The sequence below is a fragment of the Coenobita brevimanus genome, chromosome 71 (genome assembly GCF_032717465.1).
Source record: "Coenobita brevimanus isolate Jiangsu-jjx chromosome 71, ASM3271746v2, whole genome shotgun sequence".
NCBI classification, from domain to species: domain Eukaryota; kingdom Metazoa; phylum Arthropoda; class Malacostraca; order Decapoda; family Coenobitidae; genus Coenobita; species Coenobita brevimanus.
This window is the reverse complement of record NC_137024.1, coordinates 6,545,142-6,561,478: the sequence shown is the minus strand read 5'-3', so window position 1 is coordinate 6,561,478 and position 16,337 is coordinate 6,545,142. Positions and strand designations below refer to the sequence as shown.

Genomic DNA, 16,337 nt, shown 5'->3' with positions numbered 1-16,337 from the left:
ACTGTAGGACATAGCAGGACTCATATACATACGTATATGGGTCCTGGGACATAGTATGCTTCCTCCCTTCCCCTGACATACGCTTTTTTTCCTCAGCAGTGCTTTTAGGGACCTGGATGTCAGCGAAATGGTTGCATGTCGTATAGAAGAGAAAAATTATTGATCCTAGACAATAAAATGTGTAGTCTTTTTTCCATACTCCTTAATCCAAGTCGCCTCCACGTCGCCCCGTCCTTTGTGATTTGGTTGTCCTCCCTCCAGCTCACAACCCACACTACATGTATCTCCACCTATCTCTCCACCTCATCCTTGGTCTCCCACTTCTCTCCTCCTCCACCTCACTCATATACTCTCTTCTAGTCAGTCCCTCATTCTCGAGTAGGTCAGTAGTTATAATTCAAAGCCTCCACTCCAAGGCCTGTATTCTGCATAGTGCTTATGGTCGACCCTAGCTAACCGTCATAGCTAAGCAAATTTATGACAGTCAGTCTTATGGCCGTCGGAAGTCGTCGGCCATACCTCACTAATCCAACAACACCGTCAGCTGCTAGAACGCACCGCTCACAATTTGTCAACTTTAAATTCATGGAATAAAATAGGTTCTTGGCATTATTTTCTTGGATTTAAATTGTTTTAACTTCATATTACGACTTTTGGGGAAGTTAGACATAGTAAAATAGGAATTCGTTCGTGAGAAAATGCGCTGAAACGTATTCCCGTTGAAAAGTGTGTAACCAAAAACACTGTCTGACTAGTGTAAACTTAACCTACCTGATTAATTTCATCTAATTTCATATTTGTATTTTTTTGTTGGCTAGGCTAAACTTGGTTAGGTTAAATTTTATTATATATATATATATATATATATATATATATATATATATATATATATATATATATATATATATATATATATATATATATTTATTCATATAATTATTTATTATAATATACTTAACCTACATTTCAAATATTTTCTTAAGTCCAAAGAAAGTTAAAGAAAATGTTCATTGCTATGGACAGCAATGGGACAATAACCAGTTCATCTGGGTTAGGTTGAGTTATATATTTCTATAATTTGTTTCTGGTTTATTTAATATTTTCATATTTTTTTACACTAACCTTAACCTAAAGTATTATTCTTTCGACCAGTCTAAACTTTACCTATCCCATTATTATTATTTTATTATATTTAATTATTTATTATTTAATATTTTTTAGACGTCCATAATTAACCTAACCTGCTGGGGCTAGCCCTACAAGTACTGTAAAGCCCAAACTCTGCACATTTGCATTTTTCCGGTAGCAAGATAACGTAGTGTTATGATGACCTTAAGCTCCGGGGTGAGTGGGTTTCTCCTCTTGGTGTCATTCGATAAGGCGTCTCTCACAAGATTGGTGACATACAAAATACCGTCCCTGTCTAGCCGGTATCTCTTGATAAGCTCAGCATCACTGAGCTCGTTAAGCACGTCCCTTCTTCGGAAAATATTCCTCGGCTGGGGATCTGCTTGCTGTGGTGCGGCCATGTTGACACACTTCTGACGGTCATAGGCGGCGTTAAGACAGAGTGAACCCGAACATACCATCGCGCGTCTTATTATGGTCGTCCATAGGAGTTTATGGTCGACCATACGAGTTTCTGACGGAGTTATGTCTAAAATGCGCCATTTTGTTTAGATATGTACGACGGACTTAGCTATGACGGTTTGTAGAATCTGGGCCCATGACTATTATTTTACCTCTTATCCTCGCCAGACGGTATTTTTCAGCTCGGGAGGGGGTAGGGGGAGACCTCTAGTAGGGGGGAAGGATTAACAACCAATAGAAGAAGAAACGTACGCTGTATTATGAAACGCTGAACGAAGAATTTTGACACAGAGAGCTTGCGTTTTGCGTTCACGGTCTTTTTGGAAATGATAGTACTTGAGGTCTCATTACTTTTCCCCCCCACTGCTCTTTCTCCCTACCTGTCTCTTATTAATTCACCTGTTTCAATGGCCACTTATGTCCTATTTCTAGCATTCATGTATATACTTAGAAACCCACTAATATTACGTCTTCTGTTCTTTGGTTCAGGATTCAGACGTTTTCAAGGGTTGTGTGTGTGTGGGTGGGTTTTGTGTGTGTGTGTGTGTGTGTGTGTGTGTGTGTGTGTGTGTGTGTGTGTGTGTGTGTGTGTGGAGTACGAGGTTTACATGCACTCAGATTGTACTCTGATTTAAGAACACACACACACACACACACACACACACACACACACACACACACACACACACACACACACACACACACACACACACAAAGCCTTCGTGTCAAATCCAGTCACGACCTACACCCTCTCTCTCTCTCTCTCTCTCTCTCTCTCTCTCTCTCTCTCTCTCTCTCCTTTTTACACCTCATACACAGTAATCTCAAGTTCTTATCAATAGATCTCCCTTTCTTTCTTTTCTTCACCAGTTTCTTTAATTTCTCTCTTTTTTTATCTTTCTTTTTATTCTTTCTTCTTCCATTTTCTTCTATTTCCTTTGCTTATGTTTTGTCTTTTTTTTAATCTCTGTTCTTTTGTCCTTTATCGGCCTTATTGTCTTCCTCTCTCTTTATTTTCTTCTTGCCTTCTCACTCTTTCTTTTATTCTCATCTGTTTACATCCTCTCTCTTTTTCTTACTTCTTGTCTTCTCACCCTTTCTTTTACTCTCTTCCATTTTCATCCTCTCTCTTTATTTTCTTCTTGTCTTCTCACCCTTTCTTTAACTCTCTTCTGTTTTCATCCTCTCTCTCTTTAATTTTTCCCTTTTTTTCTCACCCTTTCTTTAATTCTCTCCCACTTTCTCTCTCCCATTTTCTCCTCCTGGACGTCACCTGCCTCCGGGACTGGCACTCAGGAAGCCGCTATTCTTATTCTCCACTTAAGGGCTGGTTGGTGTCGGCTTCTTATCACCTGTAGTTCCTTTGTCCACGCTCGCTCACTTTCTCTCTCTCTCTCTCTCTCTCTCTCTCTCTCTCTCTGTAATTAACCCCTTCAGGACGAGGACGGCCTTTTCTTGCTCCCATTTGATAATTTTACTTGTCTTATGATAGCACATTGGCAAAAAAATAAATAAATAAATGAAAAATAAAAAAGTTGCCAATTAGAAAAAAAGAAAAAAAGAAAATGAGGTCCTCGGTATGAAGGTGTTAATCTGAACTGGAGCCACATTGCAAAGTCGCCTCTGTATTTCTTCTTTCACTTTTCCTTCGTATGCATGTATGTATGTGTTGATGTATATATGTTTATGTATACACCGGTATGTATGTATGTATTTCTATATGTATGTATGTATATATTTACTGTACACCCATTTAAACAGAAGTATTGTGTCACTGCGATTCGATGGATAAATACATGAGTAACTTTCCGAGAGTCAAATGAATAACTAATAATCGTATATTAAGTGGATGCCCTGCGTATTACGTATGCTATTCAGAGGGCTAAAAAATTTATATATATATCAGGGAAACTATTTAGTCCTGTGTCACAAGGCAGCCCAGATATCACAATGGTTTTCCCAAGTTTCAGAATTTTTAGTGTGATAAGTGATGCGATTTTATTTATCTTTATTTATTTATTTATTCATTTTTTACTTTGCCTGATTGTACTGTAGCGGTCGGTTTGCACACGCTTCACGTGGACGGTCTGGCAGCTTTACTATACTCGCACACAATCCATATTTCAGAATTTTACGGATCCCTAAGGACGACTGATCCTTAGGGCGAGTACCATCACTTATTGCTTATCCTCAAATTATACCTACATATTGGTGCTAGAGAGGGATGCCTTCACGTGGTGACACTGGTATGATCGGACGGAGGATCTGCCCGGTTATACACACGTCCCTCAACTTCCCTTCTGTTCCACGAAAAGGAGAATGGTGGACTGCAGGAGGAGGGCAACTTCAGCCCACAGTTCACCGGTTGCAATTAATTCTACTCCCCACATACTAAAAATCCAAGTCGGGCTGAAAATATTGTACCATTCTGAAGAGACTTTTTCAACTATGGGTTTGATTCCGCCACTTCCTGTCACTAGAGAGAACTCGGCCCCACTCAAAGCTTCAAGCACAGGTATAGGTGTGAAAGGTTTTGGGGATGTAAGGCGAGAAATGTGTACGAAACTTGGGAGAGTCTGCTGTATACAAATTGCGTGTATTGCCACCAAAAAAGTCTCGAGACTAATGTGATGCCTAACATTCTTTAAGTAGAGGGCGAAGAGCATGACATACTGTACTGCACATCATGTGAGAATAATCGACTAGTTCAGTATTTTCTACTCTTCTATTCGTTAAAGGAATATAATCTGTTAAACATCTGAAATTGTAGTGACTCATTACCAGCAGTCGCCAAAACACAGAGAATTATTAAAGATCGAGGATAAATTTGTTGCAGACAGTACAATGCACGATGCCTGTATCCATGTAGAGGGGCAGGGGTGTGTGGTAGGTAAAGTGTACGATCATGATGTTGCAGGTTCTTGTATCTGTGACGAAATAGCGTATCTTATGTGGGTAAGGTAATAATGATTTGCCATTATTCTGTACCCAGTCATAGAAAGTAAAGGAGCTTCGAATATTAGCTCCCACATTAAGTTCTTATAGCACCTAGTTTTTACTGAGTTGCCTTGCTTAATTCTGGACTCACCTAGTGTTCTCAAACGGAGCTGTTTCTGTTCCAAGTTTTGATTGAAATATTTGGGTAAAAATAGGTTTAATAACACTTTACCCTTCCAATTTCGGATTGTCCCCAACATCCTTTTGTTTGATTAGCTTTGCCGAGGTAATACTAGTTGGACTGTAGGACCTTTGATGCATCCCGTTTTGATTAGTTAAAAACTGGTTTAAATTTCAAAATATAACTTGTATCTGTACAGGGTGTGTCGGGACTTGCCATACTGACGTCGGGAGGCGATGCTGAGGGCAATATTGAGTAAAGTTTCTTATATCAACTTGGTCTAATTTTCCGTTTACTATATATACAATTATTTACTGAGGACATTATGGGCGAAAATGATCTCCCACATAATTAACCCTTGTCATCAGTAGGTGTAGCTCCATAATGGTTACATGTTGAACCCATGCTGATATACCGGCAGTATTTTTTCTTCTCTACTCAAAATCAGCCTTACAAACACCTGAAGGCAATCCGTCCAACCCGGGAACACCGTATATATGATGTGTATGTATGTGTGTGTCCGTCTCACTAATAATCCTTCCCTTTTCCTGCCTCCAGTTCGACGCCATCCTCACCAAGATCGCAGAGGGAGACACAGGACGCGTTGCAATGGTGACGGACGGGCAACTTCACCTGCGACAAGTGGTGCACCCCAAGGCCCTGGCTCGCAACCTCACCCTGCCAGACTACTATAACTCCTTCTACGACATACGCAAGGAGTTCAAGTCGTTCTATCACTCGGAGGATATGACGTGCATCGCCGATATGCTTAATTGTATCCTTTTTGTGCAGATTTTGAGGAAGATTTTTGGCACACACACACACACACACACACACACACACACACACACACACACACACACACACACACACACACACACACACACACACACACACACACACACACACACACACACACACACACACACACACACACACACACACACACACACACACACACACACACACACACACACACACACACACACACACACACACACACACACACACACACACACACACACACACACACACACACACACACACACACACACACACACACACACACACACACACACACACACACACACACACACACACACACACACACACACACACACACACACACACACACACACACACACACACACACACACACACACACACACACACACACACACACACACACACACACACACACACACACACACACACACACACACACACACACACACACACACACACACACACACACACACACACACACACACACACACACACACACACACACACACACACACACACACACACACACACACACACACACACACACACACACACACACACACACACACACACACACACACACACACACACACACACACACACACACACACACACACACACACACACACACACACACACGTCCTATATTTGGTCGAAGGTAAGTGTGCATGACCTGATAACTAAAACACCTTACTGCCCTAGCATACAAAATACGTAGGAATTAAAAGACTTACTATCACAGCATACAGAATAGGCAGAAAATTACGATCCAGTCCTAGTTACACCTGAAATATCAACCTGTTTAGTACTATGTTTTTTTTTTCTTTTACCTTCCTACCATCCAGACGGTTTGAAGGGTTAAGGGAAGCTCTGTGTAGCCCCTCTAAGCCCCTTCAAGCAGGTGACGTATTTCTATTCTTGCTTTCTCCAGACGATTTTGTTCAGCGTAGGGGAGATTATTCGGCCTGGAGGAGTTAGAAAAAGCCTTCATTAAGCATTTTAGGACAAGGATGCTCTTCTAAAAAAGATAAAATCGTCTGTATATATAAGGAATACAATATAAAAATGCGTCATGGGTCTGTAGGAGGTAAGCCGAGAAAAATGGCCTGATGGTAGCAAGAATAAAGGATAGAGGAGGTTATCGTAGTGAAGGAGACTAACAACAAATCCCGTGAATTACAGACACCGTCAATTATACAGAGAGAACAGCCAAGTGTATTTCAGATTATGTATATTTAGGTGTCCACACTTTGATGGTAACCTACTGTATTTCCTCAGTTTACATATTTATTTCCTCCAGACGCTTTTTGATATGGTGCCAGTCTTTCACTTTGAATAATTTCGCTTCAAGTTTGCCACATTTATTTCTGTGACAAATACTCCCCAGACACTTTCTTTAAGGGCTTTACGGGGTCAGATCATACCAACACACACATTTGAAGTGCTTGTGTTCCTCTGTGTTCTTTAATCATGACATTTTACACACAAGTATGTTGGTTTATATATCTGTGTTGAGACCTTCCTTCATTGGCTTGGGAATGGTGGCAGTCTTCAGTTTTATCTTTTCTGGGTTTATGCAACGTTTCGCCCCTCCATCATTCTTAAGGAAACCTGTGTTGGTTCAGGAAAATGCGAACGAAGAGATGGGTCAGTGGTGTATAGTATGTTGTGTTGCTCGACGTTGTGATGATAATTGCAGTAGATGTTGATATTATGTTTATTTGTGTGGATGAGAAGTCTGTGGTTGTTATCTGAGAAGGGATCTGCCACTTGATATGCACGTGTTCGTATGCTGAGTAGTGTGTGTGTGTGTGTGTGTGTGTGTGTGTGTGTGTGTGTGTGTGTGTGTGTGTGTGTGTGTGTGTGTGTGTGTGTGTGTGTGTGTGTACTTGCGTTAGCTTGGGTTAACAGCTGGGAATTTTGTGATAAATGAGACCGCATGTGATACAGATGATGAACTGTCGCCTCGCCCTGACAACTTACACACGTCCGAGGTTCACATCAATCACAGTCGCCTTCACGACAACCATCACCACCCAACCATTGCATCATCACCTCCACCACCGCCACCGCCACAACTCCACAGATCACTACTACCACAACAATTAACCAACACCACCATCACCACCACCATTCCTGCATCATCCTTGTACGCTGTCTGCCTAGATACGTGTTGCTCCCTTTAACTTTTATTTTGTGAGTCTAGTTCTATTGAGATTTCCTTTTTTTTTATGCGAGTACATATTACTTTGTTTGGTCTTCGTTTCAACAGTCATAATTTTTTTTCCGATCAGCTAGTCTATGAAAGTTTGAAGTGGGTTGGGGCAGGTCTCCTTTGTTATTCTTTTCTTACAGGCATACAGTACATCTGCGTAATACTTTTATCGTAGGAGATGAGATCACTTTAGGCCATAGTTTTCCTGTTTTCTGTGTTCTTTATTTCTCATTACTATGCACACTCGATAACCTCTCAGACCACTCATAATAGAAGTCAAGTCATCCGCTATTGAAGGCCTCGGCGGTCGGACACCTGTAATCCCACACCTCCCTCCAGCCGCCACTGTTTTGATGTACAGTTGTTTGGTCATAGGATTTATTTGACTTGAACTGTGCATTCTCTCAAGCCTGGGTCGGTCAGAAACTTGAGAGTGTACTTTCTTTTGACTGCTTCATCTTTCCTCACCCATGTTTGACGGTGTTCTCGTAGTCCACGCGTTAACTCCTCCATATCCTGCAAAGACTGTACTAACAATAACTTTACGTCTTGGTTTAATCTGCAACGGTTTCACTTCACTCGCTTCAGTCACGGCTTGTGGACACTTCCTGTTGCACTGTCGTAGCTCATCTTCACTGCTGCCACCCTCACTTATTGCACACACACACACACACACACACACACACACACACACACACACACACACACACACACACACACACACACACACACACACACACACACAGTAACGCTACCTTCCTACGCGATTCCCCGTCCCACACCCCAAGCCAATCCAGTAGTTAAGACCCACCATTAAAACAGAAGTAAAAAAAAAAAAAAACACCCACACACACCCCCTCCCTACGACTATTACGAAAAACACCCTCATTTTCGTCTGATTTCTGAGCGTTCGTAGCAGTTTTGATCGTGTGTGAGCGTAAGCCTTTGGCAGCGTGGGGTTCTGTTATACTTAATACTTTATGCCACAGCTTTTATGCTGGTAGATTTGAACAGTTTTGCTGTGGTTGGTGGTTTCTGTGAGCTGAATGTAATCGTCTGACTTTTAGCTTTAGCACACGCAAAACACACACACACACACACACACACACACACACACACACACACACACACACACACACACACACACACACACACACACACACACACACACACACACACACACACACACACACACACACTTTCCTTTATACTTGTCAATCCATTCAGTGCGGTGACTTATGCCTTCATTTTTATTTTTTACTACTCTTACCTCCAGACAACTTTATTCAACTTCAGGAAAAAAATGATACTGAAGGATTGAAGGACGTGTATACTTAACTTTTGATAATGTAATAATGTCTTCTGAGCTTAATAATACTGCTTGATAGTCTCAGGAATATTAAAAGAAGAAAATGTTGCGGTATTGAAGGAGTATAATGGACAGTGCTGTTGTTCTAACCGGAGTAGGGAGAGTCCTATATCGAACCTTCATTCCCTCGACGAAAACTAATCTAACCTGACCTAACCTAGTCTTAAAAAGAGAAGCTGGGTGACTTTAGCATCGAAACATATCACTTGATAAAAATTAGCCTAACCTAGCCTAACCTAACCAAACCTAACTAAACCAAAACCAGACCAAACCAAACCTAACCTAACCTAACCTAGCCTAACCTAACCTAACCTAACCTAACCAAACCTAAGCAAACCTAACCTAACCAAACCTAACCTAACCAAACTTAACCTAACCAGTCCCAACCAAACCTAGCCTCACCCAACCAATCCAAACCTAACCTAACCTAACCTAGCTTAACGGGAGAAGTTAGGAGGCTCCTTATCCAGACAACAACCCACCCCCACCCCCAACAAAACCTCGGTACGGTCTCTTGGCTTGGTAATCGACACGACATAATGACTGTGATTCCTAGGCGGTGTGACAGGCCGAGCGTGTAGGTTAGGGGGAGAGTTTATTGGGGGGAGGGGGGAGTGTTTATGGTGGAGGGAGTATAAGGAAGGAGTAGAGAGGAGTGAGGAGTGGAGGCATAAAGAGTGAACTGACAGTAAGGTGGAGGTATGGGAGCAGAAGGAGAAAATAGAGAACAACTACGAAAGCACCGAGAGAGAGCATACGTCCGTCAATGTCATTGCCATTAAAAGATCCGGATCCGGGTCCGTGGATATAGGATCCGGATCCGAATCCACCCCCAAATTTAATCAATTCTTCCTTGGTACATGGCCCACCTTTCCACAAAATTTCATTGAAATTCATTGAGAAATTTTGGAGATATTGTGCGGGATACTCCGGATCCTGATCCTCCCCCAAATGTAATCATTTCTTCCTTGGCCCATGGCCCACCCTTCCACAAAATTTCATCTATATCCGTTCATAACTTTTTGAGTAATCCTGCTAACAAACAGACAAACAAACAAACCGACAAACAAACCAACGCGGGCAAAAGCATAACCTCCTTGGCGTAGGTAATGGGAAGGTATAGAAGGAAAAAGAGTGACCAGAGAGCAAGGGGGATGTGTAAGAGGGAAAGGAGGTAACAGAGTAAAGAAGAGGGGCAGGAGGAACGAAGGGCCCAGGGGGCAGAAGAAGGAAACAGACAACAAGGAAGTGGTATTGGAAGAAACAGGGGAATTAGAGAGCAAGGAAGAAGCATAATATAAAATAAGAGAGGAAAAGGAAGGAAGAAATAACAAAGAGGTATGGCATAGACTGTTTATCAGGAAGGACGAAACATAAAGGAACATAGAATAGGAATAAGATGGAGACAGGAAAGTGGAATGAAATGGGTGGAAAGAAGAGGCAAAAGGGAGCGACGAATCAGAGAGGACAGAGAGCAAAAAAGAGGAAGAGAATAAAGGTAGTATTAAATGAAACTGATAGAAAGAGGAAGTGGCAATAGAGTGCGGGGAATAAGAGGGGTTAGACAGCGAGGGAAAATTTTGAAGTAACTGTTAATGACCAGAGAGCAACGGGAGGGAATACAAACGAGTACAAAGACAGTAAAGCAGTGGAGAAGGATAGAGAGAAAGAGGGAATGAACCGGGTAGAAAGAGGGAAAGGTATATCATCGTCGAAATAGAAGACTCCGTAGCATTATCAGTCCATATTATTGCCACTAGGTTTTATCCCCTATGTGTGGTCTCAAGTCGCCTCCATGTCACCCTGTCCTTTGCCATTACACCGCCCTTCCCCCAGCTCACAACCTCTCTTCTCCATAGTTAGTTGTTGCGTATACCATAAAATATTTCTTGTATGGCATTCTTGCAACCTATGGCGGCACTTAAAAAGGCGCAAATTATAAGAAAGAGAATACTGAAATGAGAAAAAATATATAATGCAAAATAAATCGTTAAGGAAGAGGTGCAAGGGAGCCTCCTAACTCGACCCAAGGAGTAGGAAGGGAAGGATGATGATAAGATAAAAGAGAGGGAAGTAGGAAGAGGAGGAGGAGGAGGAGGAAGCGAGGGGAGTAGGAAGAGTAGAGAAAGAGCGGGTGGATGATAAGTCAGAAGAGTGGGAAGCTAAGAAGCCTCATTCACGCCTGCCCTGTAATGGCTCCACAGGCCCGTCCCACAGTGATTGGTGGCGGGGGAGATGGAGCAGGGGGGTTGGGGGGTAGTGGAGGGAGAAGTATTCACCCACGTCCCTCTTCCCCTCGCTTCCGGCTGGGGGAGAAGAGGGAGGGGGCGGTCTTCCCTCCCTCCCATCCCCCTCCCTTCATCCTCGTCCCATGATCAACGAAAACTCTTGTATTTTCTCCCAGTCAGTCACCTCAGTAATGCTAAGTTTGGTACGGTAAGTTTTTAGTGGATAATCTTAATGAACTAAAAACGAAGTGAATTAGGCCAGATCACGTCGGAGTTAATCTGACGTATCGCGGAACGCGGTTATTACCTAGATCGTCTTGGAGTATAAAAAGGAAAAGACTGATTTGTATAGTCACGTCGAAATTTCATGCAGTTATACTTAATATAACCGGGAGTCAGGCTTATAATCAAATCTTAAAGTTCGATATAAGATTTCCTGTACGTGCTTTTGTCTTCACTTACCCAGCATCCAAACACAGTGAAATCAGTGAATATTTAGGTGACAAAATACGGAAAACGAAGCTATGGTGAGAAACAGGTAATGGTTGTGAGGACATGTATGTCGTAAAAGTTTGTTAGAATTCCTGATAACTATAACCTCTGATAAGTAGACCTTGTGAAATTCCCAGTGTTGATTTATTCTCCTTGTAGTGCAGGAAATTCAGAGGCTTACATTTGTAGTTTTAAAGATGAAAGGGAGTAAAGTGTATTCATCCCCCCTGTTTCTGACATTTATGGCCTGAGACCCGTGTTGAAAGTGGAGCATGTTTGGCTTCCCTCCCTGGCTGGTGAATGCACTCAGTAACGCGGCATGAAGGCTGAGAATATCTAATGCTCACAACTGTCCCATAAATTCAGAGCCTGCATGCACTCCGGCTCTCTTAGATTTCAGAATGCGGCCGTGTGAGAAGCGACGGTGAAAGGGACGAGTGTGGGTGTCAGGCGAGAGAGAGAGAGAGAGAGAGAGAGAGAGAGAGAGAGAGAGAGAGAGAGAGAGATGCATAATCGGAGGCATAATAGGAGGCATGGGCGTTGAAGGAGAGAGCAGGGGAATGAGGGAGGGAGTGAAGGCGTTAAGGAAGGGAAGCAAAGTAAAAAAGAGAGTATAGGAGTGAGAGGGGAGGGGAAGGTGAGTGGGAAGTGAGAGGGAAGGGTAGGGGAGGGTGAGGGGGGAGTTGCGGGGGTTGAGGAAAAGAGCTGCAAGGTAAACGCGTGTGTATAGGGTTGGGGGAGGGAATGAAAATGAGGGAGGGAGGGAGGGCGGTGAGGAAGAGAACAGCAAGGTAAGGGAAGGGGTAGAGGCGTGAGGGAGGAAGTTTGGTGAGTGGACACTGCGAGAGAGGTAAGGAAATAGAGGGATGAGGAAGTTATTATAGGATTCAGGGAGTATATGAGAGAATGGGTGACTTTAGGAGCCAAAGCAAGATGGGTGAGTACAGTGAGGGAGGGAGTTGATGGGTAAGGGAAGGTCTGCGGGAGTGGAAATGTGGGAAGGGGAGGGGGAAGGGGTTGACAGAGGCGTGTGTAACAGGGGAAGGAAGTGTGTAGTAAAGGGAGGTGGTTTTGTGGGAGGGGAAGGTGTTTGTAACAGGAAAGAGAAATATGTAACAGAAAGACCGAGTGCCAAAGGGGAAGAGGAGTGTGGCAAAAGAAACATGTGACTGGGGAAGTGTGTGTGTGTGTGTGTGTGTGTGTGTGTGTGTGTGTGTGTGTGTGTGTGTGTGTGTGTGTGTGTGTGTGTGGAGGGGAAAGGGATGGTAAAGTAGTAAATGGGTGTGTGGGGAGTGTGGGGGTGGTGGTGCTGGTGGTCACTGGCAGAGGTTCCTGACCCCGCCTCACTAGGGCCTTTTTCCACACTTCTTGTTCCTTAGTTCCGCACCTCCTTCACTACGCTTTTCTTGCCTCCTCTCTCCTGTATTCCTTCCTTCCTTTTCTCTCCTTCCCTCCTCTGTCCAGTACTCCTTCCTTCTCTCTTCGTCTTCCACATCTCTCTCGTATTCCTTCCCCATTTTTCTTCCCCCCTGTATTCCTTCCTTCTCTCTTATATTCCTTCCTTCCCACTCCTACTCTTCCCTTATTTCTCTTCCTTTGTGTTGCACCTCTCTCATTATGTTGTCTTCTTCATCCCTTTTCTCTCCTGTATTTCTTCCTCCCTCCTTTTCTTCCCTCCTGTCTTCCTTCTCTCTCCTACTCTTCTTTCTCTGCCATAGTTTTGCACCTCTTACTTTGCGCTCTTCTTACTTCCTCGCTCCTGCATAATCTCCTTCTCTCACTTACTCTTCTCTGTTTTTTTCATCATTATATTCCCCCTCCTCCTTTTCCTCTTCGTCTTCACAGCGTCTTCTCTCATAATTTCCCCTTCTTTTGTTTCCCTCTCGTTCCTTTTCCTGAACACTATCTTGTTTTATGATTCTTCACAATCTCCTCCTCCTCCTCCTCCTCTTCCTCCTCCTCCTTCTCCGTCACGCTTCTTCCCCAGCACTCACTTCCTTTCACACCTCTTTTCTTTATAGCTTTCTCACATCTCTCTTGCTCACTATAATTTCACAGTCTCTCTCTCTCTCTCTCTCTCTCTCTCTCTCCCTCTCTCTCTCTCTCTCTCTCTCTCTCTCTCCCTCTCTCTCTCTCTCTCTCTCTCTCTCTCTCTCTCTCTCACTCAATATTTTTCTCACTCTTTGTCATAATTTTTCTCCCAGCATTTCTCTCTCGCCTCCCTCCTCCCTGTTATCTTCCTCTCCCATCTCCCCTTCTCAGATATCCACCTCCCTCGCCTCCCTCTTCCTCCACATTCCCTTCCCCCTCCCTCTCGCCTTCCCTCTCCTCCTCCCCCTCCCCCACCACCGTCTGCTCAGTACTTCCTTTCTCGTCAGCATTTCTGACTTGGTTCTTGGCCCTCCATTCAGCCTTCCATGTCTGCTTTCTCTTCCCCCCACCGGTATTATTTCTCTTTTTCTTTCCTCCTTACTTTCTTTACTTTCTTTCTTCCCTCTTTTCTCTATTTTCTCTCTTTTTCCCACTCACCTTTTCTCTGTCTTTTTCTGCCCACCTTCCTTTCTTTATTTTTCTTTATTCCTTTCTTTCTGTCTGCTTTCTCCTTTCTCCTTCGCTTCCCTGTTCTCATCTTCATGTCTTGGTTGCTTCTCTCCACCTTTTGTGTTTTCATCTTCCCTTAATTTTTTTTTTTTTTGTACATCCTGCATTCTTCTTCTTTCTTCTCTTTGTCTGCCCATACCTCTTAATTTCGTCTTTCCTTTGCTGCTTTCCTTCTTCCTTCCTTCCTACCTTCCTTCACTCTTCTGCTTTTTTTTTTTTTCCTTCACACGGCCTTATCTCCTCATCTTGCTTGATTTTTTTTCCTTGCCCCCATCTTTTGAGTCCTCTGTCCTGTTTTTCCTTCCTTCACTCTCTTCCTCTCTCCTTTGCCTTCTTCTTTCATTCACTCTCCTTCCTTCACACTCCTTGTCTCTCCTCTGCCTTCTCGTTTCCTTCACGTTCCTTCCTTCTCCCTCCTCCTCCTCTCCACCAATGCATCAAGGAAGCAGTTTGGGGCTATCTCCCTCAATTTCCTCTCCATTATGAGTTTCTCTCCATTTTAAGCCGAAGTTCGTTTGTTTTCATCTCTCTCCTTTATTCTTTATTTGTCCACGTCTGCCTCTTCCCTCATGATTCAGAATATTTGACGTTTTTTTATTTAAATATTTTTCGGTGTTTTATTTTGCCATATTTTTCACCAGTATGATGAAGAATTAAATGAAAATCCTCCTTATCGTGTCAGTTATATTTTCTCACATATCTTCCTCTGGTGTTGGGTTTTATGCATTGTTGTTGTTCATGGCTAGAGGCTTGTTTTGTGTATATATGTTACTTTTTGTATTTCCTTTGTTTGTGTATTTCTGAGTGTCACGAATTCTTCCTCCCATTGTTGGACTTGTGTGGCGTGTTTATCTTGCAGTGTGTGTGTGTGTGTGTGTGTGTGTGTGTGTGTGTGTGTGTGTGTGTGTGTGTGTGTGTGTGTGTGTGTGTGTGTGTGTGTTGACCATTTTGGGGATCCTTCGGTAGCCTTTTTTCCTTCCTTTCCCATCTTCTAACCTCCCCCTCCTCCCTGCCCCTCCAAACACAGCCTCATCTCCATCCCTTCCTCCCCATTTCCCTTTTCCCTTCCTCATTGCACCTCGGTATTATACCCTTCCTTCCAACCTCTTCCCATCCCCTCTTCCAATACCCTCTCCTCTCTCCACCCCCTCCTTATTCCTTCCCCCATTCCTTCCCTTCCATTCCCCCTCCCCCTATCCATCCTCTTTCTTCCCCTCCATTATCCTCTCCTTTCCTCCTTCCCACTCATCCCTCCACCCATGTTCCCCCGTCTCTCTCCCCCTTCTGTCTTCATCATTCTCCTTCTCTTACACATTTTATCACCTCCTCCCCTACCTTCCCCCTCCTCTCCTGCTTCTCCTTGCCCCCCCCCTCTCTGTCCTCCCTTGGCTTCCTCTCTTCCCCTCCCCCTCCCTCCCTCCCCTGTCTGTTTACGCCTCTTGCATAATTCATGATCAAATTTGGGATTGTGGATTCCCTGTATCTCTCTCTCTCTCTCTTTCCTCCTCCTCCTCCTCCTCCTTCAGCTCGTTCTCAGTCTCTCTCTCATTGTCCTATCTTTCACATGTGCAAATAATCCTTCCGTATCATAATAATAGATTTAGCTTCCCAACACGTCTTTCCTCCACGTTTCTCCTTATCTCCAACCTAAAAATATCTCCACATCCTCAGCTCCACCGAACTTCCATTCCTCACTTCTCCTACATCCTCTTTCTTCCTTTCCTCATCCCCTTCCCCACTTCTCAGTCCCTCAACCCAACCTCTGTTTCCTCAGCTATCCACTTTTACCTTCCCTTCCCCCTTCCCACACCTTCACAACTTCTCCAGTCCCTTTACCTAACCTCCGTCTTCCCAATTCCCCAGCACCTCATACCTCCCCCTTCCCGTTTCCCCCTTCCTACATGCTAATTTCCCTATTTCCACAACGTCTTAACCCTT

At 43.5% G+C, this 16,337-nt stretch overlaps 1 protein-coding gene across 1 annotated transcript in view; it reads left to right on the top strand.

The window, feature by feature from the left end:
* fus (epithelial splicing regulatory protein fusilli) overlaps window positions 1–16,337 on the top strand; it is a 422,179-nt gene that overhangs the window by 162,480 nt on the left and 243,362 nt on the right. The window contains exon 3 of the mRNA XM_080277953.1: window positions 5,267–5,483. Within this exon, the coding sequence (XP_080134079.1) occupies window positions 5,267–5,483 (217 nt within the window). The remainder of the gene's footprint in view (window positions 1–5,266; window positions 5,484–16,337) is intronic.